Source organism: Coregonus lavaretus, assembly GCF_964263955.1.
Source record: "Coregonus lavaretus genome assembly, chromosome: 29".
Lineage (NCBI taxonomy): Eukaryota > Metazoa > Chordata > Actinopteri > Salmoniformes > Salmonidae > Coregonus > Coregonus lavaretus.
In genome coordinates this window covers 37,029,099-37,051,867 of record NC_140016.1, presented here as the reverse complement: position 1 = coordinate 37,051,867, position 22,769 = coordinate 37,029,099, and the positions used below count along the sequence as shown (strand labels likewise).

At 44.8% G+C, this 22,769-nt stretch overlaps 1 protein-coding gene across 1 annotated transcript in view; it reads left to right on the top strand.

Moving 5' to 3' along the window:
• The window catches only part of LOC311105316 (ecto-NOX disulfide-thiol exchanger 2-like), a 397,866-nt gene that overhangs the window by 78,994 nt on the left and 296,103 nt on the right, over positions 1 to 22,769 (top strand). The window contains exon 3 of the mRNA XM_084147429.1: positions 20,109 to 20,201. Within this exon, the coding sequence (XP_084003555.1) occupies positions 20,168 to 20,201 (34 nt within the window). The 5' untranslated portion in view covers positions 20,109 to 20,167. The remainder of the gene's footprint in view (positions 1 to 20,108; positions 20,202 to 22,769) is intronic.

Genomic DNA, 22,769 nt, shown 5'->3' with positions numbered 1-22,769 from the left:
CTTTGACAGCTCTTTGGTCTTGGCCATAGTGGAGTTTGGAGTGTGACTGTTTGAGGTTGTGGACAGGTGTATTTTATACTGATAACAAGTTCAAACAGGTGCCATTAATACAGGTAACGAGTGGAGGACCGAGGAGCCTCTTAAAGAAGAAGTTACAGGTCTGTGAGAGCCAGAAATCTTGCTTGTTTGTAGGTGACCAAATACTTATTTTCCACCATAATTTGCAAATAAATTCATAAAAAATCCTACAATGTGATTTTCTGGATTTTTTTTTCTCAATTTGTCTGTCATAGTTGACGTGTACCTATGATGAAAATTACAGGCCTCTCTCATCTTTTTAAGTGGGAGAACTTGCACAATTGGTGGCTGACTAAATACTTTTTTTCCCCACTGTATATAATAGAGTGCACTTTGAATACAGTGTTTGACATGACAACGAATGAAAATGCCAGAGAGGTGTTATTGTGACAGGGGTAGGAACCAAATTGTTCATAAGTGTTTCCTAGGGGACCCTATCATCTTTGGCTAGATTTGTTTTCTCTTAGCTACTTCATGTAGCTAACATATTCATTTGTGTATTCCTCTTTTGATTTAGAAGATACTATTGCACAAACAACATGTTGATTTAGGTCTACACCATCACTGGTATTATCAGGCTGTATAGCTAAAAACGTATGCTCTAAATCAGTACATGTATTAGCTAGCTTGCCAGATAACTAGCAATTAGCATTAGCTGCTAACAAGATTTAGGCCCAACTTGCTAAGAAAATACAAACTAGCTGTTTGCAGATGTAAGTAACACAAACTAATAGTGTAATTATAGAACACTAGTGTATTTACAGTCCATTCGGAAAGTATTCAGACCCCTTGACTTTTTCCACATTTTGTTACATAACAGCCTTATTCTAAAAAATATTAAATACAGATTTTTCCTCATCAATCTACACACAATACCCCATAATGACAAAGCGAAAACAGGTTTTTAGGAATGTTTGCAAATGTATCAAAGATAAAAAACTGAGTGTTCAGAGCCTTTGCTATGAGGCTCTAAATTTAGCTCAGGGTGCATCCTGTTTCCATTTATCAACTTGATTGGAGTCCACCTGTGGTAAATTCAAATGATTGGACATGATTTGGAAAGGCACACACCTGTCTATATTAGGTCCCAAAGTTGACAAAGCATGTCAAAGCAAAAACCAAGCCATGAGGTCGAAGGAATTGTCCATAGAGCTCCGAGACAGGATTGTGTCGTGGCCAGTGGCGGAAAAAGTATGCAATTGTCATACTTGAGTAAAAGTAATGATATCTTAATTGAAAATTACTCAAGTAAAAATGAAAGTCACCCAGTGAAATACTACTTGAGTAAAATTCTAAAAATATTTGGTTTTAAATATACTTAAGTGCTGCCACCACCATGCTTCGCTGTAGGGATGGTGCCAGGTTTCCTCCAGATGTAACGCTTGTCATTCAGGCCAAAGAGTTCAATCTTGGTTGAATGGCTACTACCATAAAGCCCTGATTGGTGGAGTGCTGCAGAGATGGTTGTCCTTCTGGAAGGTTCTCCCATCTCCACAGACGAACTCTGGAGCTCTGTCAGAGTGACCATCGGATTCTTGGTCACCTCCCTGACCAAGGCCCTTCTCCCCCGATTGCTCAGTTTGGCCGGGCGGCCAGCTCTAGGAAGAGTCTTGGTGGTTCCAAACGTCTTCCATTTAAGAATGATGGAGGCCACTGTTTTCTTGGGGACATTCAATGCTGCAAAAAAAATGTTGTACCCTTTCCCAGATCTGTGCCTCGACACAATCCTGTCTCGGAGCTCTCCGGACAATTCCTTCAACCTTATGGCTTGGTTTTTGCTCTGACATGCATTGTCAACTGTGGGACATTATATACAGTGAGGGAAAAATGTATTTGATCCCCTGCTGAATTTGTACGTTTGCCCACTGACAAAGACATGATCAGTCTATAATTTTAATGGTAGGTTTATTTGAACAGTGAGAGACAGAATAACAACAAAAAAATCCAGAAAAACGCATGTCAAAAATGTTATCAATTGATTTGTATTTTAATGAGGGAAATAAGTATTTGACACCTCTGCAAAACATGACTTAGTACTTGATGGCAAAACCCTTGTTGGCAATCACAGAGGTCAGACGTTTCTTGTAGTTGGCCACCAGGTTTGCACACATCTCAGGAGGGATTTTGTCCCACTCCTCTTTGCAGATCTTCTCCAAGTCATTAAGGTTTCGAGGCTGACGTTTGGCAACTCAAACCTTCAGCTCCCTCCACCGATTTTCTATGGGATTAAGGTCTGGAGACTGGCTAGGCCACTCCAGGACCATAATGTGCTTCTTATTGAGCCACTCCTTTGTTGCCTTGGCCGTGTGTTTTGGATCATTGTCATGCTGGAATACCCATCCACGACCCATTTTCAATGCCCTGGCTGAGGGAAGGAGGTTCTCACCCAAGATTTGATGGTACATGGCCCCGTCCATCGTCCCTTTGATGCGGTGAAGTTGTCCTGTCCCCTTAGCAGAAAAACACCCCCAAAGCATAATGTTTCCTCCTCCGTGTTTGACGGTGGGGGTGGTGTTCTTGAGGTCATAGGCAGCATTCCTCCTCCTCCAAACACGGCGACTTGAGTTGATGGCAAAGAGCTCGATTTTAGTCTCATCTGACCACAACACTTTCACCCAGTTCTCCTCTGAATCATTCAGATGTTCATTGGCAAACTTCAGACGGGCATGTACAGTGGGGGGAAAAAGTATTTAGTCAGCCACCAATTGTGCAAGTTCTCCCACTTAAAAAGATGAGAGAGGCCTGTAATTTTCATCATAGGTACACGTCAACTATGACAGTCAAAATGAGAAAAAAAAATCCAGGAAATCACATTGTAGGATTTTTTATGAATTTATCTGCAAATTATGGTGGAAAATAAGTATTTGGTCACCTACAAACAAGCAAGATTTCTGGGTCTCACAGACCTGTAACTTCTTCTTTAAGAGGCTCCTCTATCCTCCACTCGTTACCTGTATTAATGGCACCTGTTTGAACTTGTTATCAGTATAAAAAACACCTGTCCACAACCTCAAACAGTCACACTCCAAACTCCACTATGGCCAAGACCAAAGTGCTGTCAAAGGACACCAGAAACAAAATTGTAGACCTGCACTAGGCTGGGAAGACTGAATCTGCAATAGGTAAGCAGCTTGGTTTGAAGAAATCAACTGTGGGAGCAATTATTAGGAAATGGAAGACATACAAGACCACTGATAATCTCCCTCGATCTGGGGCTCCACGCAAGATCTCACCCCGTGGGGTCAAAATGATCACAAGAACGGTGAGCAAAAATCCGGGGGGACCTAGTGAATGACCTGCAGAGAGCTGGGACCAAAGTAACAAAGCCTACCATCAGTAACACACTACGCCGCCAGGGACTCAAATCCTGCAGTGCCAGACATGTACCCCTGCTTAAGCCAGTACATGTCCAGGCCCGTCTGAGGTTTGCTAGAGTGCATTTGGATGATCCAGAAGAGGATTGGGAGAATGTCATATGGTCAGATGAAACCAAAATATAACTTTTTGGTAAAAGTTGCATCCAAAGAACACCATACCTACTGTGAAGCATGGGGGTGGAAACATCATGCTTTGGGGCTGTTTTTCTGCAAAGGGACCAGGACGACTGATCTGTGTAAAGGAAAGAATGAATGGGGCCATGTATCGTGAGATTTTGAGTGAAAACCTCCTTCCATCAGCAAGGGCATTGAAGATGAAACGTGGCTGGGTCTTTCAGCATGACAATGATCCCAAACACACCGCCCGGGCAACGAAGGAGTGGCTTCGTAAGAAGCATTTCAAGGTCCTGGAGTGGCCTAGCCAGTGTCCAGATCTCAACCCCATAGAAAATCTTTGGAGGGAGTTGAAAGTCTGTGTTGCCCAGCGACAGCCCCAAAACATCACTGCTCTAGAGGAGATCTGCATGGAGGAATAGGCCAAAATACCAGCAACAGTGTGTGAAAACCTTGTGAAGACTTACAGAAAACGTTTGACCTGTGTCATTGCCAACAAAGGGTATATAACAAAGTATTGAGAAACTTTTGTTATTGACCAAATACTTATTTTCCACCATAATTTGCAAATAAATTCATTAAAAATCCTACAATGTGATTTTCTGGATTTTTTTTTCTCATTTTGTTTGTCATAGTTGACGTGTACCTATGATGAAAATTACAGGCCTCTCTCATCTTTTTAAGTGGGAGAACTTGCACAATTGGTGGCTGACTAAATACTTTTTTCCCCACTATATATGTGCTTTCTTAAGCAGGGGGACCTTGCGGGCGCAATAGGCTAATAGACTGTGAACTGTATTACTGTATTGTATTGTAGCCTATTATACTGTATTATATGGATTGGAATTACGCACATTGTTCAAACCATGATAAAGCAGAAGAAAACATGTGATTCTGGTGCAGCACATCCGGCCTACAAAGTTACAAGTATAGGCTAGCGAATTAGATTTGTATTATTTTAAAATATAATAGGGCCTATTTGTATTAGTAGGCTGACGCATATATAGGCGTACCTTTCATAATAGGTCCCTGTGTCATCATGTGTCCCTGGTTCGCAAAGTACAGGTCCTGAACAGTCAATCTCCTTCCTCCGATATCGCATTACCACCACAGGTGTTGAGATGGAGGGAGACCGCATTGCAGCCATGCATAATTGGCCGACCACGGTAAAGGAGGTGCAGCACTTCCTTGTCTTTGCCAACTACTATCGAAGGTTTATTTGGGTTTTTTGCAAGGTCGCAGCTCCCATTACCTCCTTGTTGAAGGGTGGGCCATCTCGTCTCCGCTGGTCTGCTGAGGCTGATTTGGCATTCAGTAGATTGCGGGGTCTGTTCACCTCAGCCCCGGTACTGGCTCACCCCGATCCATCACTACCGTTCGTAGTGGAGGTGGATGCGTCCGAGGTAGGGATAGGAACTGTCTTATCCCAACGCTTGGGCACGCCACCCAAGCTCCGCCCCTGTGCCTTCTCTTCTAAGAAGCTCAGCTCGGCGGAGCAGAACTACGGCGTTGGTGATCGGGAGCTGTTGGCTATTGTCCGAGCTTTGACGGTGTGGAGACATTGGCTCGAAGGGGCAAAACACCCTTTCCTCGTCTGGACAGACCACCGTAACCTGGAGTACATTCGGGCAGCGAGGAGGCTGAATCCTCGCCAGGCCAGGTGGGCCCTCTTCTTCACCCGGTTTGATTTCACACTCTCATACATTCCGGGTACGAAGAACGTGAAGGCAGACGCACTGTCTCGGCTGTATGAGGAGAGGCCCAGAGACAACACCCCCATACTCCTGGCCTCATGCATTGTGGCGCCGGTAGTATGGGCAATGGACGCAGATATAGTGCAGGCATAACGCACAGATCCATCTCCACCGCAGTGTCCAGCTGGGCTGCAGTACGTGCCTGCGCTTATCCGTGATTGTCTGATCTACTGGGCACACACGTCACCCTCCTCTGGTCATCCATGTATCGGTCATACAATGCGCTGCCTGACCGAGAAGTACTGGTGGCCTACCTTGGCTAAGGACATGAGGGTGTATGTTTCCTCATGCTCAGTGTGCGCCCAGAGTAAGGCACCTAGGCACCTCCCAGCGGGTAAGCTACAACTTTTACCAGTTCCACAACTGATCTTCCCCCCTCCCAATGTAACACCACTATCCTGGTCGTTGTGGACCGCTTTTCAAAGTCCTGCCGCCTCCTTCCGCTGCCCGGTCTCCCCACGGCCCTACAAACTGCGGAGGCTCTGTTTACTCACGTCTTCCGGCACTACGGGGTACCAGAGGATATAGTGTCCGACCGAGGTCCCCAGTTCACGTCTAGAGTCTGGAAGGCGTTCATGGAACGTCTGGGGGTCTCGGTCAGCCTGACCTCTGGTTTTCACCCCGAGAGCAATAGGCAGGTGGAAAGGGTGACTCAAGATGTGGGTAGGTTCCTGCGGACCTACTGTCAGGACTGGCCGGGGGAGTGGTCGGTGTTCCTGCCATGAGCAGAATATGCTCAGAACTCTCTCCGCCACTCCTCCACTAACCTAACACCCTTCCAATGTGTTTTGGATTACCAACCGGTCCTGGTACCGTGGCACCAGAGCCAGATCGAGGCTCCCGCGGTGGATGACTGGTTTCGGCGAGCGGAGGAGACTTGGGACGCTGCCCACATTCGCCTCCAGCACGCCGTGCGTCGTCAGAAGGCCAACACTGACCGCCACCGCAGGGAGGCCCCGGTGTTCGTACCGGGGGGTCGGGTCTGGCTCTCGACCCAGAATCTGCCCCTCTGCCTGCCCTGCCGGAAGCTGAGCCCGCGGTTTGTGGGGCCGTTTAAAGTCCTGAGGAGAATAAACAAGGTGACATACAGGTTGTTACTCCCCCCTGATTACCGTATTAACCCCTCGTTTCATGTGTCTCTCCTCAGGCCGGTGGTAGCTGGTCCGCTCCAGGAGTCTGAGGTACGGGAGGTTCCTCCACCTCCTCTGGACATTGAGGGGGCCCCGGCGTACTCGGTCTGTTCCATCCTGGATTCAAGGCATCGGGTGGGGGGCCTTCAGTATCTTGTGGAGTGGGAGGGGTACGGTCCGGAGGAACGGTGCTGGGTCCCAAGTCGGAAAATCCTCGATCCCTCCCTGTTGAGGGATTTCCACCGTCGCCATCCGACTCGCCCTGCTCCGCGTCTTCCTGGCCTTCCCCGAGGCCGAGGTCGACACACTGCTGGAGGCGCGCGTCGGGGTGGGTACTGTCACGACTTCCACCGAGGCTGCCCCCCCTCCTGGTTCGGGCAGGCTTCGGCGTTCGTCGTCACCGGAGTACTAGCTACTGCCGATCCCATTCTCATCACTCCACTTGTCATGTCTTGTCAATCACACACACCTGGTGCTCATTCCCCTAATTAGTATGTGTATAAGTGTTCCCTCTATTCCCCTTGTCTTTGTGAGTGATTGTTTTGTTGTGAGAGCGTGTAGCTCGGTTGAGCTACATTTCACTGTGTTATTTGCCAAGGTGGATGTTTTCCCTTGTACAGTGTCATTTGACGCTTTGGGCGTTTGATTTATGCAAACGGATTAAACTCTGGACTTCGGTATTTTACCTCCTGCGCCTGACTCCTTCTTTCACACCTCGTCACATGTTCGCTCTTTCAAACTACCTGTGAGTTCTATTGGCTGTTTTTAACATTCAGCAAAAAAGAGCTTGCGTCCCTCTTCAAATAGTTTGTTGGTATAAGAAATGCAAAAACAATTATGTCTAGCAATATTTTAAGGAGAGTGGCCAGCGGAGCACAGGTGCGTGTGTATTGCGCAAGGGACAGAGGCTATGAGTTAGCTTATTATGCATAGCCCATCATTAATTAGCTAAATATAAGGCTAATACTGCATTGAATGTATAACCTGAAAGAGGTAGGCAAGGACATCTATATATAGGGCTATATATCAATCTAGAACAGGATTATCTATTTTGGATGCAATTTGAATGGAGTTGATGGAGAGAGAGAAATACTGCAAGAGAGTGCTCACGTGTTCACTGATTTAAAGCAACAATATTCAAGTGATAGGCTGTTTTAAAACTCTGCAGCTGCATTTAAACAATTATAATCTTTACAATTAAAAAACAAGGTGACCCCGAAAGCCAGATTGAGATGGGTAGATTAGACACACATTCAGTGTTTATATTACTGTAGCATAGGCTATGCTACAGCAAATGAAGGCCTACCTGTCACAAGAAAAAAAGTTACCATGATGAGATGATAGGTCTACTACATGCATTGTGAACTGCGCTCCTTACTGAGATGGGCTGCCCGTCCCAACCCTGAGCGATAATTCATAATGCAGAGGGCATAGAGAAGCCAGATTTAGACATCTATTATAATTTACCGGTTTCTCGCAGTTATATATCCCGGGAAAAGGGAATGGTTTTTGGCGGTAAATCTCGGTAACCGGGTTCCCGCCATTCAACCCTAGTTTACACCGATGCCTCTTGTTACATTTTGTCCTCTAACCCAAAATGTATGTTCCCATGGTGGAGCAGTGTTATGAAATGAAGCCACTCATAAATTATTAGTCTATATGAAGCTGTCTGAGTAGCATAGGTATAGGGAGTATACCAAATTAAAAAACAAATTAGAGCTGCAAGTGGTTCAAGGTCGAGTTTTGAACCGATCAGGAAAAACTGACATTGGTGCTACAGTACCATGACAACGGTATGCTTAAGGCCTTGAACCTGGATATGTTTCTATATTTCAAGGCCAAGGGGGTTGAAGTACAGTTGAGCACTGTGCAGGTAAGATAATCAAGATTGTTCTGTGTTATGCAAAGTCCACTCAACAAGCACACATCGTCATCATGTTAAGCACTGCCTTCCCCTCAGCTGAATTTGTGTAGTACCTTTTCACTGTTCTCAAAAGAAGTTGAGTACGCTTCCTCTTGTAGTCCCTGTATTGAAGATGAGGTACTTCATCATACAGATAACCTGGCAGACAGAGGCAGAGCTACAGTATAGGGAAGGCGGGAAAGTGGTGCTTGTGAAGTATAGCTCATCTTGGTTTAAGTTTGTATGATCAATCCATGCTTGGTAGGCAACCCACTGATACTGGGTCTCTGTTGTTCTGCATTGCCTCTGCTGCTGGTCCCCTCCGGTGCAGCCAGGGAAGATGAATGGAGTCAGATGAGCTGATGTGTTATCTCTCTCCTCCATCACAATGTGGGCCTGTTGACTCTCTTATAAGCTCATGGGTGGCGCAGCGGTCTAAGGCACTGCATCGCAGTGCTAGAGGCGTCACTACAGACCCTGGTTCGATTCCAGGCTGTATCACAATCTGGCCGAGGTTGGGAGTCGGTGCACCATTGGCCCAGCGTCGTCCGGGTTTGGCCGGGGTAGACCGTCATTGTAAATAAGAATTTGTTCTTAATTGACTTTCCTTGTTAAATAAAGGTTTAATATATATTTTTAAAAAATTAATAAGCCTCTGTTCACTGATCTCTGCCCGTCACAGGTTTTTGGCCTCTGTGTTTCAATTCTGAAGTCATCTATGATTAATAATGTGCTCAACTTTGCATGAAAATAAATGTAAACAACAGGACTGCCCGAGAATGAATTGAGGACGGTACCGTAGCTCTGCTTTTGACAGGTAAGCCTAATTCAAAGCTTATGGAAAGTACTGTATCTTACATTCTCAACAGCTCTATACTGCATCATTATTTCTGCTCCATGAATGTAGTGTTTCAAAATATTTGATTATTACCCAGCAAGGATAATATTCAGAACCATTGTGGTGTGCTTGCATCTCAATGGTCAATTTCCCTTAGAATAACTTCCATGATGCTACTTAGGTAGGCAAGGCTAAATTTCTTAGGACCACCATCTAAAATGTAACCAGAATTACTTCTTAATGTCACAGAATAACTAAACTAAGCTAAAGTTGAAGTCGGAAGTTTACATACACTTAGGTTGGAGTCATTAAAACTAGTTTTTCAACCACTCCACACATTTCTTGGAGCGGACTGCTCTGGCTCCGGAGTGGAGCACCTGACCGGTGCCGGACCAGGCACCGGTGGAACAGGCACGGGCCGTGCCGGACTGGACACACGCACCAATGGCTTGGTGCGGAGAGCAGGAACGGGCCGGACCGGGCTGGCGACGCGCACCACTGGCTTGGTGCGGGGAGCAGGAACGGGCCGTACCGGACTGGCGACGCGCACCACTGGCCTGGTGTGGGGAGCAGGAACAGGCCGTGCCGGGTTGGCGACGCGCACCACTGGCTTGGTGCGAGGGACAGGAACAGGCCGGGCCGGGCTGGCGACGCGCACCACTGGCTTGGTGCGAGGGGCAGGAACAGGCCGGGCCGGGCTGGCAACGCACACCACTGGCTTGGTGCGAGGGGCAGGAACAGGCCGGGCCGTACTGGGAACACGCACCACTGGCTTAGTGCGGGAAGCAGGAAATGGACGGGCCGGACTGGCGACGCACACCACTGGCTTGGTGCGAGGGGCAGGAACGGGTCGGGCCGTACTGGGAACACGCACCACTGGCTTAGTGCGGGAAGCAGGAACGGGCCGGACCGGACTGGCGACACGCACCACTTGCTTGGTGCGAGGAGCGGGACTGGGTTCCTTGATTAACCCCCGCTCCTCCTGCTGCCTAACCAGCTCCTCTTGCCGTGCCTCTACACTTTCCTTCTCCCTTATAGCCTCCTGTAGCGCCTCCCTCTGACCGAATAACTCCTGCTCCCTCTGAACCAATAGCCCCCGTAACATGGTGGCCTCTTAACCTGCAGATCCGCCCTTTAACGGCCTCCTGCTGCCTCGTCGTCCATACCGTGTGTCCCCCCCCAACATTTTCTTGGGGTTGGCTCTCGGGTCTCCGTCGTCGGCACTGTTGGCGCCATTTCTCCTCTCCTACCTGGGCATCCTCCTTCATCGCCTTCCGGTAACGGACGGCCTCCTCCTCCGTAATTCTCCCCCAACCGAGGAGGACATCTACTTATGTAACCTCCTGTTGAATTCCCGGCGTTTGCTCCTGAACACGCTGCTTGGTCCTCATTTGGTGGGATCTTCTGTCACGATCGTTTACAGACGGGACGGACCAAGGTGCAGCGTGATATGCATACATGTTTATTTATACTGAATAAACAAGCGACAAAACAACAAATGAAACGTGAAGTCCAAGGTAGACAAACAACATACCTCACACGGAACAAGATCCCACAACCCACTAGTGCCAATAGGCTACCTAAGTATGGTCCCCAATCAGAGACAACGAGCTACAGCCGCCTCTCATTGGGAACCACACCGGCCAACATAGATCTACACGATCTAGATCTAAACATAGAAAATGCAACATAGAACATAATACACAGAAAATACACACCCTCACTCAACAAATACGAGCCCCCAGAGTCAGGGCGTGACATCATTTGAGTCAATTGGAGGTGTACCTGTGGATGTATTTCAAGGCATACCTTCAAACTCAGTGCCTCTTTGCTTGACCTCATGAGAAAATCAGAAGAAATCAGCCAAGACCTCAGAAAAAAAATGTAGACCTCCACAAGTCTGGTTCATCCTTGGGAGTAATTTCCAAATGCCTGAAGGTACCAAGTTCATCTGTACAAACAATAGTACGCAAGTATAAACACCATGGGACCACGCAGCCGTCATACCGCTCAGGAACGAGACACATTCTGTCTCCTAGAGATGAACGTGCTTTGGTGCGAAAAGTTAAAATCAATCCCAGAACAACAGTAAAGGACCTTGTGAAGATGCTGGAGGAAACAGGTACAAAAGTATCTATATCCACAGTAAAATTATTCCTATATCGACATAACCTGAAAGGCCGCTCAGCAAGGAAGAAGCCACTGCTCCAAAACCGCCATAAAAAAGCCAGACTACGGTTTGCAACTGCACATGGGGACAAAGATCATACTTTTTGGAGAAATGTCCTCTGGTCTGATGAAACAAAAACAGAACTGTTTGGCCATAATGACCATTGTTATGTTTGGAGGAAAAAGGGAGTTGCTTGCAAGCCGAAGAACACCATCCCAACCGTGAAGCACGGGGGTGGCAACATCATGCTGTGGGGGTGCTTTGCTGCAGGAGGGACTGGTGCACTTCAAAACATGTATGGCATCATGAGGAAGGAAAATGATGTGGATATATTGAAGCAACATCTCAAGACATCACTCAGGAAGGTAAAGCTTGATCACAAATGGGTCTTTCAAATGGACAATGACCCCAAGCATACTTCCAAAGTTGTGGCAAAATGGCTTAAGGGCAACAAAGTCAAGGTATTGGAGTGGCCATCACAAAGCCCTGACCTCAATCCTATAGAACATTTGTGGGCAGAACTGAAAAAGTGTGTGTGAGCAAGGAGGCCTACAAACCTGACTCAGTTACACCAGCTCTGTCAGGAGGAATGGGCCAGAATTCACCCAACTTATTGTGGGAAGCTTGTGGAAGGCTACCTGAAACGTTTGACCCAAGTTAAACAATTTAAATGCAATGCTACCAAATAGTAATTGAGTGTATGTAAACTTCTGACCCACTGGGAATGTGATGAAAGAAATAAAAGCTGAAATAAATCATTCTCTCTACTATTATTCTGACATTTCACATTCTTAAAATAAAGTAGTGATCCTAACTGACCTAAGACAGGGAATTTTTACTAGGATTAAATGTCAGGAATTGTGAAAAACTGAGTTTAAATGTATTTGGCTAAGGTGTATGTAAACTTCCGACTTCAACTGAATGTAGTGGAAATTGATCATTCACACCAACCATCTATTTCCAGGCACCTTGTTATGGTTTTGTTTTATTTTATTTGTTCTCTTCTTCTTACCTTCAGTTCTGTAATACTGAATGTCTTAAGGAACATAATTTCAAGCGATGATTTCTCTCCTCTCCTTCCCTGAAGAATTCAGATTTTGGAACTATTTCCCTTTTTAATGGCATCCACGCTCTCAGCAAGACTGTCTGGTATAAAAATGCAATTCTCTCTGGAGCCATTCTCCATTCTAAGTGACTCACGTATAAACCTGGATCTGAACATGCATTTTATAGCAGCAGAAATATTTCTCTTTTCCCAGACCTTGACTTGTGTCATTAATAATAATTTCACATTTGCTGCCTCGGAGTCGGCAATGTCAGTTTTTTGGGGGGGGACGGCAAGAAATGCATAGAGTAGGCCTGTGGGTGGTAAGATATGAAGACTGTCACTGGTAATTAATGTGTAAGGAAAGTGGGTGTTTTTTAAGAGTGAATAATGGTTGTTCTTGTGTTTTGGGGTGATTTAATGACTATTTTTATGATCTCTTGGTCCAGTCTAGGAAGCAAAGATTTGCTGAAGAAGTTTCTTAAGTTTTGTTGCAGTGTCTGGGCAAATTGTTGTGATATGTAGTTTGCTGGTGTGACAGTAGTGTCTGAGTAAGCCTTACTTTTTAAGACTCCAGCCACCCAAGTCATAGACTGTTCTCTCTACTACCGCACGGCAAGCGGTACCGGTGCACCAAATCTGGAACCAACAGGACCCTGAACCGCTTCCACCCCCAAGCCATAAGACTACTAAATAACTACCTGGGCTATCTGCATTGACCCTTTTTGCAGTAATGCATATGCTGCTGGTACTGTTTATTATCTATCCTGTTGCCTAGTCACTTTATTCCTAGTTATATGTACATTACAAGTCAAAAGTTTGGACACACCTACTCATTCCAGGGTTTTTCTATATTTTTACTATTTTCTACATTGTAGAATAATAGTGAAGACATCAAAACAATGACATGACACATATGGAATCATGTAGTAAATAAAAAAGTGTTCAACAAATCAAAATATATTTTATATTTGACATTCTTCAAATAGCCACCCTTTGCCTTGATGACAGCTTTGCACACTCTTGACATTCTCTCAACCAGCTTCATGAGGTAGTCACCTGGAATGCATTTCAATTAACAGGTGTGCCTTGTTAAAAGTTAATTTGTGGAATTTATTTCCTTCTTAATGCGTTTGAGCCAATCAGTTGTGTTGTGACAAGGTAGATAGTATACAGAAGATAGCCTTATTTGGTGAAAGACCAAGTCCATATTATGGCAAGAACCGCTCAAATAAGCAAATAGATACGACAGTCCATCATTACTTTAAGACATGAAGGTCAGTCAAGACGGAATATTTCAAGAACTTTGAAGGTTTCTTCAAGTGCAAACATCAAGCGCTATGATGAAACTGGCTCTCATGAGGACCGCCACAAGACCCAGAGTTACCTCTGCTGCAGAGGATAAGTTCATTAGAATGACCAGCCTCAGAAATTGCAGCCCAAATAAATGCTTCACAGAGTTCAAGTCACAGACACATCTCAACATCAACTGTTCAGAGGGGACTGTGTGAATTAGGCCTTCATGGTCGAATTGCTGCAAAAAAAACACAACTAAAGGACACCAATAAGAAGAAGAGACCTGCTTGGGCCAAGTAACACGAGCAATGGACATCAGACCGGTGGAAATTTGTCCTTTGGTCTGGAATTCAAATTGGAGATTTTTGGTTCCAACCACCGTGTCTTTGTGAGATGCGGTGTGGGTGAACGGATGATCTCCGCATGTGTATTTCCCACCGTAAAGCATGGAGGAGGTGGTGGTATGGTGTGGTGGTGCTTTGCTGGTGACACTGTCTCTGATTTATTTAGAATTCAAGGCACACTTAACCAGCATGGCTACCACAGCATTCTACAGCGGTACGCCATCCCATCTGGTTTGGGCTTAGTGGGCTATCATTTGTTTTTCAACAGGACAATGACCCAACACACCTCGAGGCTGTGTAAGGGCTATTTAACCAAGAAGGAGAGTGATGGAGTGTTGCATCAGATGACCTGGCCTCCACAATCCCCCGACCTCAACTCAATTGAGATTCCTAGGGTCATTCTCACAAATGATCCCAAAAATATAAAAATTAAAGAAAGTTGGTTCAACACAGTGGTGGGTCATTTTGACCCTAGGACAACGGGAGGGTTAACTATTATTCTACAATGTAAAACATTTTGACTGGTAGTGTACATATCTACCTCAATTACCTCATACACCTGCACATTGACTCAGTAATGGTACCCTGTGTATATAGCCAAGTTAACGTTACTCATTGTGTGAGACATCCTGTTGAACGTGGAACGAGGGAGATCTTGATTTGTTGTTTTGGAAAGTTTTAAAAGTCTATTAAAAAGTTTCTTAGTAGCTGGCTACCTTTTAAGTTTGGATCCCGAGACGCGGTTGGTATCAGTTACTGGGACTGCTACTATCTGTCCAGTGATTCTGCCGACCAAGGCCATGTCTGAGGAGCTGTTTGGCTAGCTAGCTGCCTATCAAGCTATTAGGGTTCTCTTGAGGGCTTGAACGCAGCCCGTGACGCGGTTAGCCATTGTGTTTGGGACCGCGGATTGTCTTGATCCCTGCTGTTTGTTGTTGTTTTTAATCTTCCCTGCGACCTGCCCTGTCTGGAACTGCATGAAGTAACAGCGTAACCTCCATTGCTACCATGATGAAGACCAAAGCCAGCAGGAGTACTGTTGAGGACAGTGGTGTCGCTCTATCACAGGTGAAGAATCTTATTTTTGATTGTATTTATTTTTGTGTGTTTATTTTACCCCCATTTTCTTGCGATCCAATTACGATCTTGTCTCATCACTGCAACTCCCCAACGGGCTCGGGAGAGGCAAAGGTCGAGTCATGCGTCCTCCGAAACATGACCCACCAAGCCGCGCTTCTTAACACCCGCTCGCTTAACCCGGAAGCCAGCTGCCCCAATGTGTTGGAGGAAACACCATTCAACTGACGACCGATGTCGGCTTGCAGGTGCCCGGCCCACCACAAGGAGTCGCTAGAGCGCAATGAGCCAAGTAAAGCCCCCCCGGCCAAACCCTCCCCTAACCCGGACGATGCTGGGACAATTGTGCTCCGCTCTATGGGACTCCAGGTCACGACCGGTTGTCACACAGCCTGGGATCGAACCCCGTGAAGAATCTATTAAAAGAACAAAAAGAGTCCTACATGCAGTTATTACAACAACAAGAAAATAGCTTCAAGTGTTTTGTCCAAATACTGGTGGAGTCAACTAATAAAATAATGGACGACCTGACAGAGAGGTCCAGGACCTGAAGAACAGTTCGCATTTCTCCCAGTGTCAGCTCGATAAGTTTAAACAGGAGAACGGCAAGATGACAGCAATCTGTAAGTCATTGAGAGAGGACATCAGTTCTGTATGTGAATCCATGATAACAATGACAGAGAAATCAGATTATCTCGAGAGACAATCAAGGCAGAACAACGTGGTTGTGGATGGAATTGCAGAATATCCAGATGAGAACTGGACGGAGTATGAGGACAAAGTGAGGGAAATGATCTCGGAGAAACTGAAGATGGACCATAGGAAGATTGAGGTGAGCGCGCCCACTGAACTGGAAACCCCACCACCGGCCCAGGTGACAGGCCCAGGACGATAGTGGTCAAATTCCTGAGGTTCAAGGACAAAGTAGCTGTTCTGGAAAGAGCCAAGAACTTGAGAGGAATGTATATATTCCTCAACAAGGACTATCTGGAAGCTGTGCGCCAGAAGAGGAAATAACTTATCCCAGCCATGAAAGCTGCCAGACCGCGTGGGGACATTGCTTACATCCGCTATGACAGGCTCATTGTCCACCCTCCCTCCCAAAAGCCTGGAAGGAATGAGAGAGCCAAACCTACGGGTTCGTTGCTTCAACACCGCAGCACACACACACACTTACAAACACCAACTGATTAATGGACTGCTGAATGTATATATTTTTTTCCATATGATGTCTATCTCTGATAAGCTACCCAGGAAAAGGGCTGAAGATAGCCCATATTAATATATGTAGCCTTAGAAATAAGGTTAATGGAATCAATGACTTTCTAACATCAGATAATATTCATATATTAGCCATTTCTGAGACTGACTTAGATAATTAATTTGATGATACAGCAGTATTAATACAAGGATATAACATCTATAGAAGAGACAGGAATGCTTATGTGGGTGGTGTTGCTGTATATATTCAGAGCCATATCCCTGTAATGCTTAGAGAAGATCTTATGTGAAGTGTTATTGAAGTGTTGTGGTTGCAGGTTCACTTGGCACATCTAAACCCTTTTCTTTTGGGGTGTTGCTATAGGCCCACCAAGTGCGAACAGTCAGTATCTAAATAATATGTGTGAAATGCTTGATAGTGTATGTGATGTAAACAGAGAGGTCTACTTTCTTGCCGAACTGAATATTGACTGGTTTTCATGAAGCTGTCCGCTCAAGAGGAAGCTTCTCACTGTAACCAGTGCCTGTTATCTGGTTCAGGTTATTAATTAACCTACCAGGGTGTTTACTAACAAGATCATCCACATGTATTGATAACATTTTTACTAATACTGTAGAACTTTGTTCTAAAGCTTTATCCACACCCATTGGATGCAGTGATCACAATATAGTGGCTATATCCAGGAAAGCCAAAGTTCCAACAGCTGGGCCTAAAATAGTGTATAAGAGATCATACAAAAGATTTTGCTGTGACTCTTATGTGGATGATGTTACAAATATTTGTTGGTCTGATGTGATTAATAAGGAGCATCCAGACGCTGCACTTGATGAATTTGTGAAATTGCTTCTTCCAATATTAATATACATGCACCTGTTAAGAAACTGACTGTTAGAACTGTTAAGGCTCCATGGATTGATGAGGAATTTAAACACTGTTTGGTTGAAAGAGATGGGTCAAAAGGAGTGGCTAATAAGTCTGGCTGCACATCTGACTGGCTGATTTACTGCAAATTGAGAACTTATATGACTAAACTCAATAAAAATAAGAAGAAACTGTATCACGAAGCCAAGATCAATGATATAAAGAATGATGGAAAAACACTTTGGAGTACTTTACATGAAAATGATGGGCAGAAAGACAAATTCAACTCCATCTTTCATAAAATCAGATGGCTTATTCGTCACAAAAACATTTGATGTTGCCTATTATTTGAATGATTACTTCATTAGCAAAGTGGGCAAATAAACCGGGTAGCCATTTGATTAATTGTTCAGCAGTCTTATGGCTTGGGGGTAGAAGCTGTGGTCAAAACATATAGATTCAATGGTTGTAAAGATGGGGAGAGGTCTGTCCGTAATACAGAGCTGCTCTGCTTTTTTGACACCACACTCCAAAAAGCAAGTCCTGCAGGCTCTAGTTTAGTCTTATCTTGATTATTGTCCTGTCATGTGGTCATTTGCTGCAAGGAAAGACCTAGTTAAGGTGCAGCTGGCCCAGAACAGAGCAGCACGTCTTGCTCTTCATTGTAATCAGAGGGCTAATATAAATACTATGCATGCCAATCTCTCTTGGCTAAAAGTTGAGGAGAGACTGACTGCATCACTTCTTCTTTTTTTAAGAAACATTAATGTGTTGAAAATTCTAAATTGTTTGCACTTACACAGAGCTCTGACACACACACTTACCCCACCAGACATGCCACCAGGGGTCTTTTCACAGTCCCCAAATCCAGAACAAATTCAAGAAACCATACAGTATCATATAGAGCCATTATTTCATGGACAATGCCTCTCCCCTATTTGACCTAGATAGTTTGTGTGTATGTATTGATATGAGGCTACGTGTGGCATTAAAAAATTGATGTAGGTCTGTCCTTGAGCTGTTCTTGTCTATTATGTTTTGTTTCATGTTTTGTGTGGACCCCAGGAAGAGTAGCTGCTGCTTTCGCAACAGCTAATGGGGACCCTAATAAAATACCAAGTACTAAAATATTTATTGTTACTTTTATTATTACTGTTCTATTATTTCTCTATTTTCTCTCTCTGCATTGATGGGAAAGGCCTGTAACTAAGCATTTCACTGTTGGTCTACACATTTTGTTCACGAAGTACGTGACAAATAAAATGGGATTCCATTTGATCTATTTCCTGCTAAATATGTGGCCATAACCAGCCTTTATGTCTAAGTGCATGCTGGAGCATGTTTGGTGCACAGTGTGAAGGGAAGACCGTAATTCATCCATGACATTAACATTTATTAGAAGGGATAAAAAGAGAACAACATTCAGGTAGGTGGCTGGTGCCAGAAGGAATAGATAAGGTCTTGTGGTTTGTATTTGAGTCAGAGGGTCCTCGGAGGTGTGTGAAATTAAATAATTGTTAAGGCTCTCAGCAGCACTATCACATGGTCAGCCCAAGGGCTGGGAATTGCCAGGGACCCCACAATACAATATTATCACAATACTTAGGTGCCGATTCAATATGTATTGCAATTCTCACAATTCTATATGTATTGCGATTTGATGTTCCAAACATATTGCTCATTAAATGTCTGCTGCAGAGAGATGAGAGGGGGTTGGTTATTGAAAAATATATATCACAGCGGCTTAGATGGTACAATGATTGCTTGTTTTGTCACATAGACTGAAATTAGGCAAACTATTCAATTTTTAGCAACCAGGAAATGGCGGAACGATTTCCGCATATTGTAACTTTAAAAAGAAGAGGGCGAACAAGCTGTAGGATGAAAAAGAATGGAGTTTTGGCACAGGTACAGCCGACTAGCACTAGCTAACACTACCTACAGTAGGAAAAGATATGTAATATTGTGATTTGAAACTATCGATTTATTCAAATCAAATTTTATTGGTCACGTACACATTTTTTGCAGATGGTATTGCGGGTGTAGCGGATGTTAGCAGTTGTTATTGCGGGTGTAGCGAAATGCTGGCTGTCAAAGTGACAAATCGGTCAAAAGTCCATCACAATACATGGTCACAATACTCATTAAGACGTCTTCTTGGGTCCAATTTACATGACTGTCATCTGCACTACATTAGATTCAAGCCAAGGGTATGCACAAGCATTCACTATAAAGTTAAACACACAGACAAACGAGGAGAACAGGCAGGAGAAATTCACCCGATGCCTTTGTTTTTGTGTCGTCAAGGAGAGTTCAGGAGCGCTCGTGAGGAGGAGGGAGCTTTGGGCCTCTCTCTGACCTTTACAGTGGCCTGAGTACAGTGTGTGTTTGCGTTATGGCCTGACTGATGCAGATTATCATAGCAGGAGAAAACCAATTACTCTGGTCATCACGGCACCCTCAGGGCCTCTTTCAATTTAATATAATGCATCACAGTGAGTAAGTATTCTCTGTGCATCGATCTCTAGCAGCTTGTGTTTTTGTAATTTCCTCCATGGTATTCCCCAAGTCTGAGTGTAAATGATACAGTCAACGGGACCCTCCTGATCCGCAGAGCTCTTTCGGGCTCAGATGAGCGTCTCCTCCACAAAGCAGGAGGGCCGAGCCTCTCAGAGAAGCAGAATTACATCATCCTTTAGTTTCATTTCTCTACTCAAGACAAAGTACTTTTATTGTGGCCCTCATTACCCAGTTCATTTGGTGTCCTTCAACGAGCCGCAGAATTGATGAGCTGATATCCCAGTATTGCATAGCGGTGCTCTCTTGATCAGCATAGTTCTAAAGAGAATGAACAGAGAATCATGGGGCCATTGTTGTTGATGCTGTTGTTTCTTCACAGGAGCATCACTGAGAGACGAGTGGGGCTGAGATCAGAGGCAGCGCCACCAAAACTCCATAATGTACAAGGACTACAGATCAGGCCGAGCAGCAGGTAAGAGCTTTCTGGTTGTTTGTGTGTGTGTGTCTGTGCACGAGTTTACATGTGGAAAGAGGGTCGGGAGGGGTACATAAATACCACAGCCCCGGAGGCGTTTTCAGGTGGAATGTCCAGATTTCACAGCATAAAAAGGGGATTTAATGTCATGATTTCTGCTGCACACCTGATAAGACTGTCTTTGTCCCCTGGAGGAGGTGTTTCCTTCTATCCAGTAGAGCCTCCTATTTTCTGACCAACCCCCCCTGGAGCAACCACTTCTATTACACTGGCACGACACCATCTCAGGGGCTTCCATCTTATCTCTTATCTTTTGTGTTTTCCGTGTTTCATTTCGTTTCATTGTGTGCAGAGGCGATGGAACCTGCGGTGCTCTTTTTATTTGTTTTGTCTGTCAAGGTTTCTTAATCGAGCAGCGTTCAGCTCATCCAAGCTTACAGGGATAGGTGACTCAGACAGCACTCAGACATGGATATTAGAAACACACAGACACCTCTCCACTATTACTCAAACTCCGCTGGAAAGCGAAGGCTTATTTCCTCTGGCAAAGGCAGATATGCAAACATGTGAAATGGCGCTCTACTGTTTTAGGGCAAGAAAAAAAATGTGAAGTACAAAATGTGGGATGTGAAATACAGTGGGGGAAAAAACTATTTAGTCAGCCACCAATTGTGCAAGTTCTCCCACTTAAAAAGATGAGAGAGGCCTGTAATTTTCATCATAGGTACACGTCAACTATGACAGGCAAAATGAGAAAAAATAATCCAGAAAATCACATTGTAGGATTTTTAATGAATTTATTTGCAAATAATGGTGGAAAATAAGTATTTGGTCAATAACAAAAGTTTCTCAATACTTTGTTATATACCCTTTGTTGGCAATGACACAGGTCAAACGTTTTCTGTAAGTCTTCACAAGGTTTTCACACACTGTTTCTGGTATTTTGGCCCATTTCTCCATGCAGATCTCCTCTAGAGCAGTGATGTTTTGAGGCTGTCGCTGGTCAACACGGACTTTCAACTCCCTCCAAAGATTTTCTATGGGGTTAAGATCTGGAGACTGGCTAGGCCACTCCAGGACCTTGAAATGCTTCTTACGAAGCCACTCCTTCGTTGCCCGGGCGGTGTGTTTGGGATCATTGTCATGCTGAAAGACTCCGCCACGTTTCATCTTCAATGCCCTTGCTGATGGAAGGAGGTTTTCACTCAAAATCTCACGATACATGGCCCCATTCATTCTTTCCTTTACACGGATCAGTCGTCCTGGTCCCTTTGCAGAAAAACAGCCCCAAAGCATGATGTTTCCACCCCCATGCTTCACAGTAGGTATGGTGTTCTTTGGATGCAACTCAGCATTCTTTGTCCTCCAAACATGACGAGTTGAGTTTTTACCAAAAAGTTATATTTTGGTTTCATCTGACCATATGACATTCTCCCAATCCTCTTCTGGATCATCCAAATGCACTTCAGACGGGCCTGGACATGTACTGGCTTAAGCAGGGGGACACGTCTTGCACTGCAGGATTTGAGTCCCTGGCGGCGTAGTGTGTTACTGATGGTAGGCTTTGTTACTTTGGTCCCAGCTCCCTGCAGGTCATTCACTAGGTCCCCCCGTGTGGTTCTGGGATTTTTGCTCACCGTTCTTGTGATCATTTTGACCCCACGGGGTGAGATCTTGCGTGGAGCCCCAGATCGAGGGAGATTATCAGTGGTCTTGTATGTCTTCCATTTCCTAATAATTGCTCCCACAGTTGATTTCTTCAAACCAAGCTGCTTACCTATTGCAGATTCAGTCTTCCCAGCCTGGTGCAGGTCTACAATTTTGTTTCTGGTGTCCTTTGACAGCTCTTTGGTCTTGGCCATAGTGGAGTTTGGAGTGTGACTGTTTGAGGTTGTGGACAGGTGTCTTTTATACTGATAACAAGTTCAAACAGGTGCCATTAATACAGGTAACGAGTGGAGGACAGAGGAGCCTCTTAAAGAAGAAGTTACAGGTCTGTGAGAGCCAGAAATCTTGCTTGTTTGTAGGTGACCAAATACTTATTTTCCACCATAATTTGCAAATAAATTAATAAAAAATCCTACGATGTGATTTTCTGGATTTTTTTTCCTCAATTTGTCTGTCATAGTTGACGTGTACCTATGATGAAAATTACAGGCATCTCTCATCTTTTTAAGTGGGAGAACTTGCACAATTGGTGGCTGACTAAATACTTTTTTTCCCCACTGTATATATTATTACTTCACCTACAGGTTTGCAAAGGTGAGTGACAATGTAATATTACAAGGTCTTTGACATCTGGGCTTACATTCAAGTGTTCCAACATTTCGCTAAAGCTGAGGTAGTTGACACGCAATCATGGGCTTTTATTTATTTTATTTCAGGAGAGCGAGAAAGTGAGGGATTACAACCAGGATGGCAAATTGAGTGGTGTGTGCGATGGAGGGAGTGTATGGGGTAGAGGGAATGAAGGCGGCTCGTCTCTCGCTGGGCTCGTCTCTCGCTGGGCTCGTCTCTCGCTGGGCTTTGGCAGATAAGTGTGTCCACTTCTATTACGGTCACTTA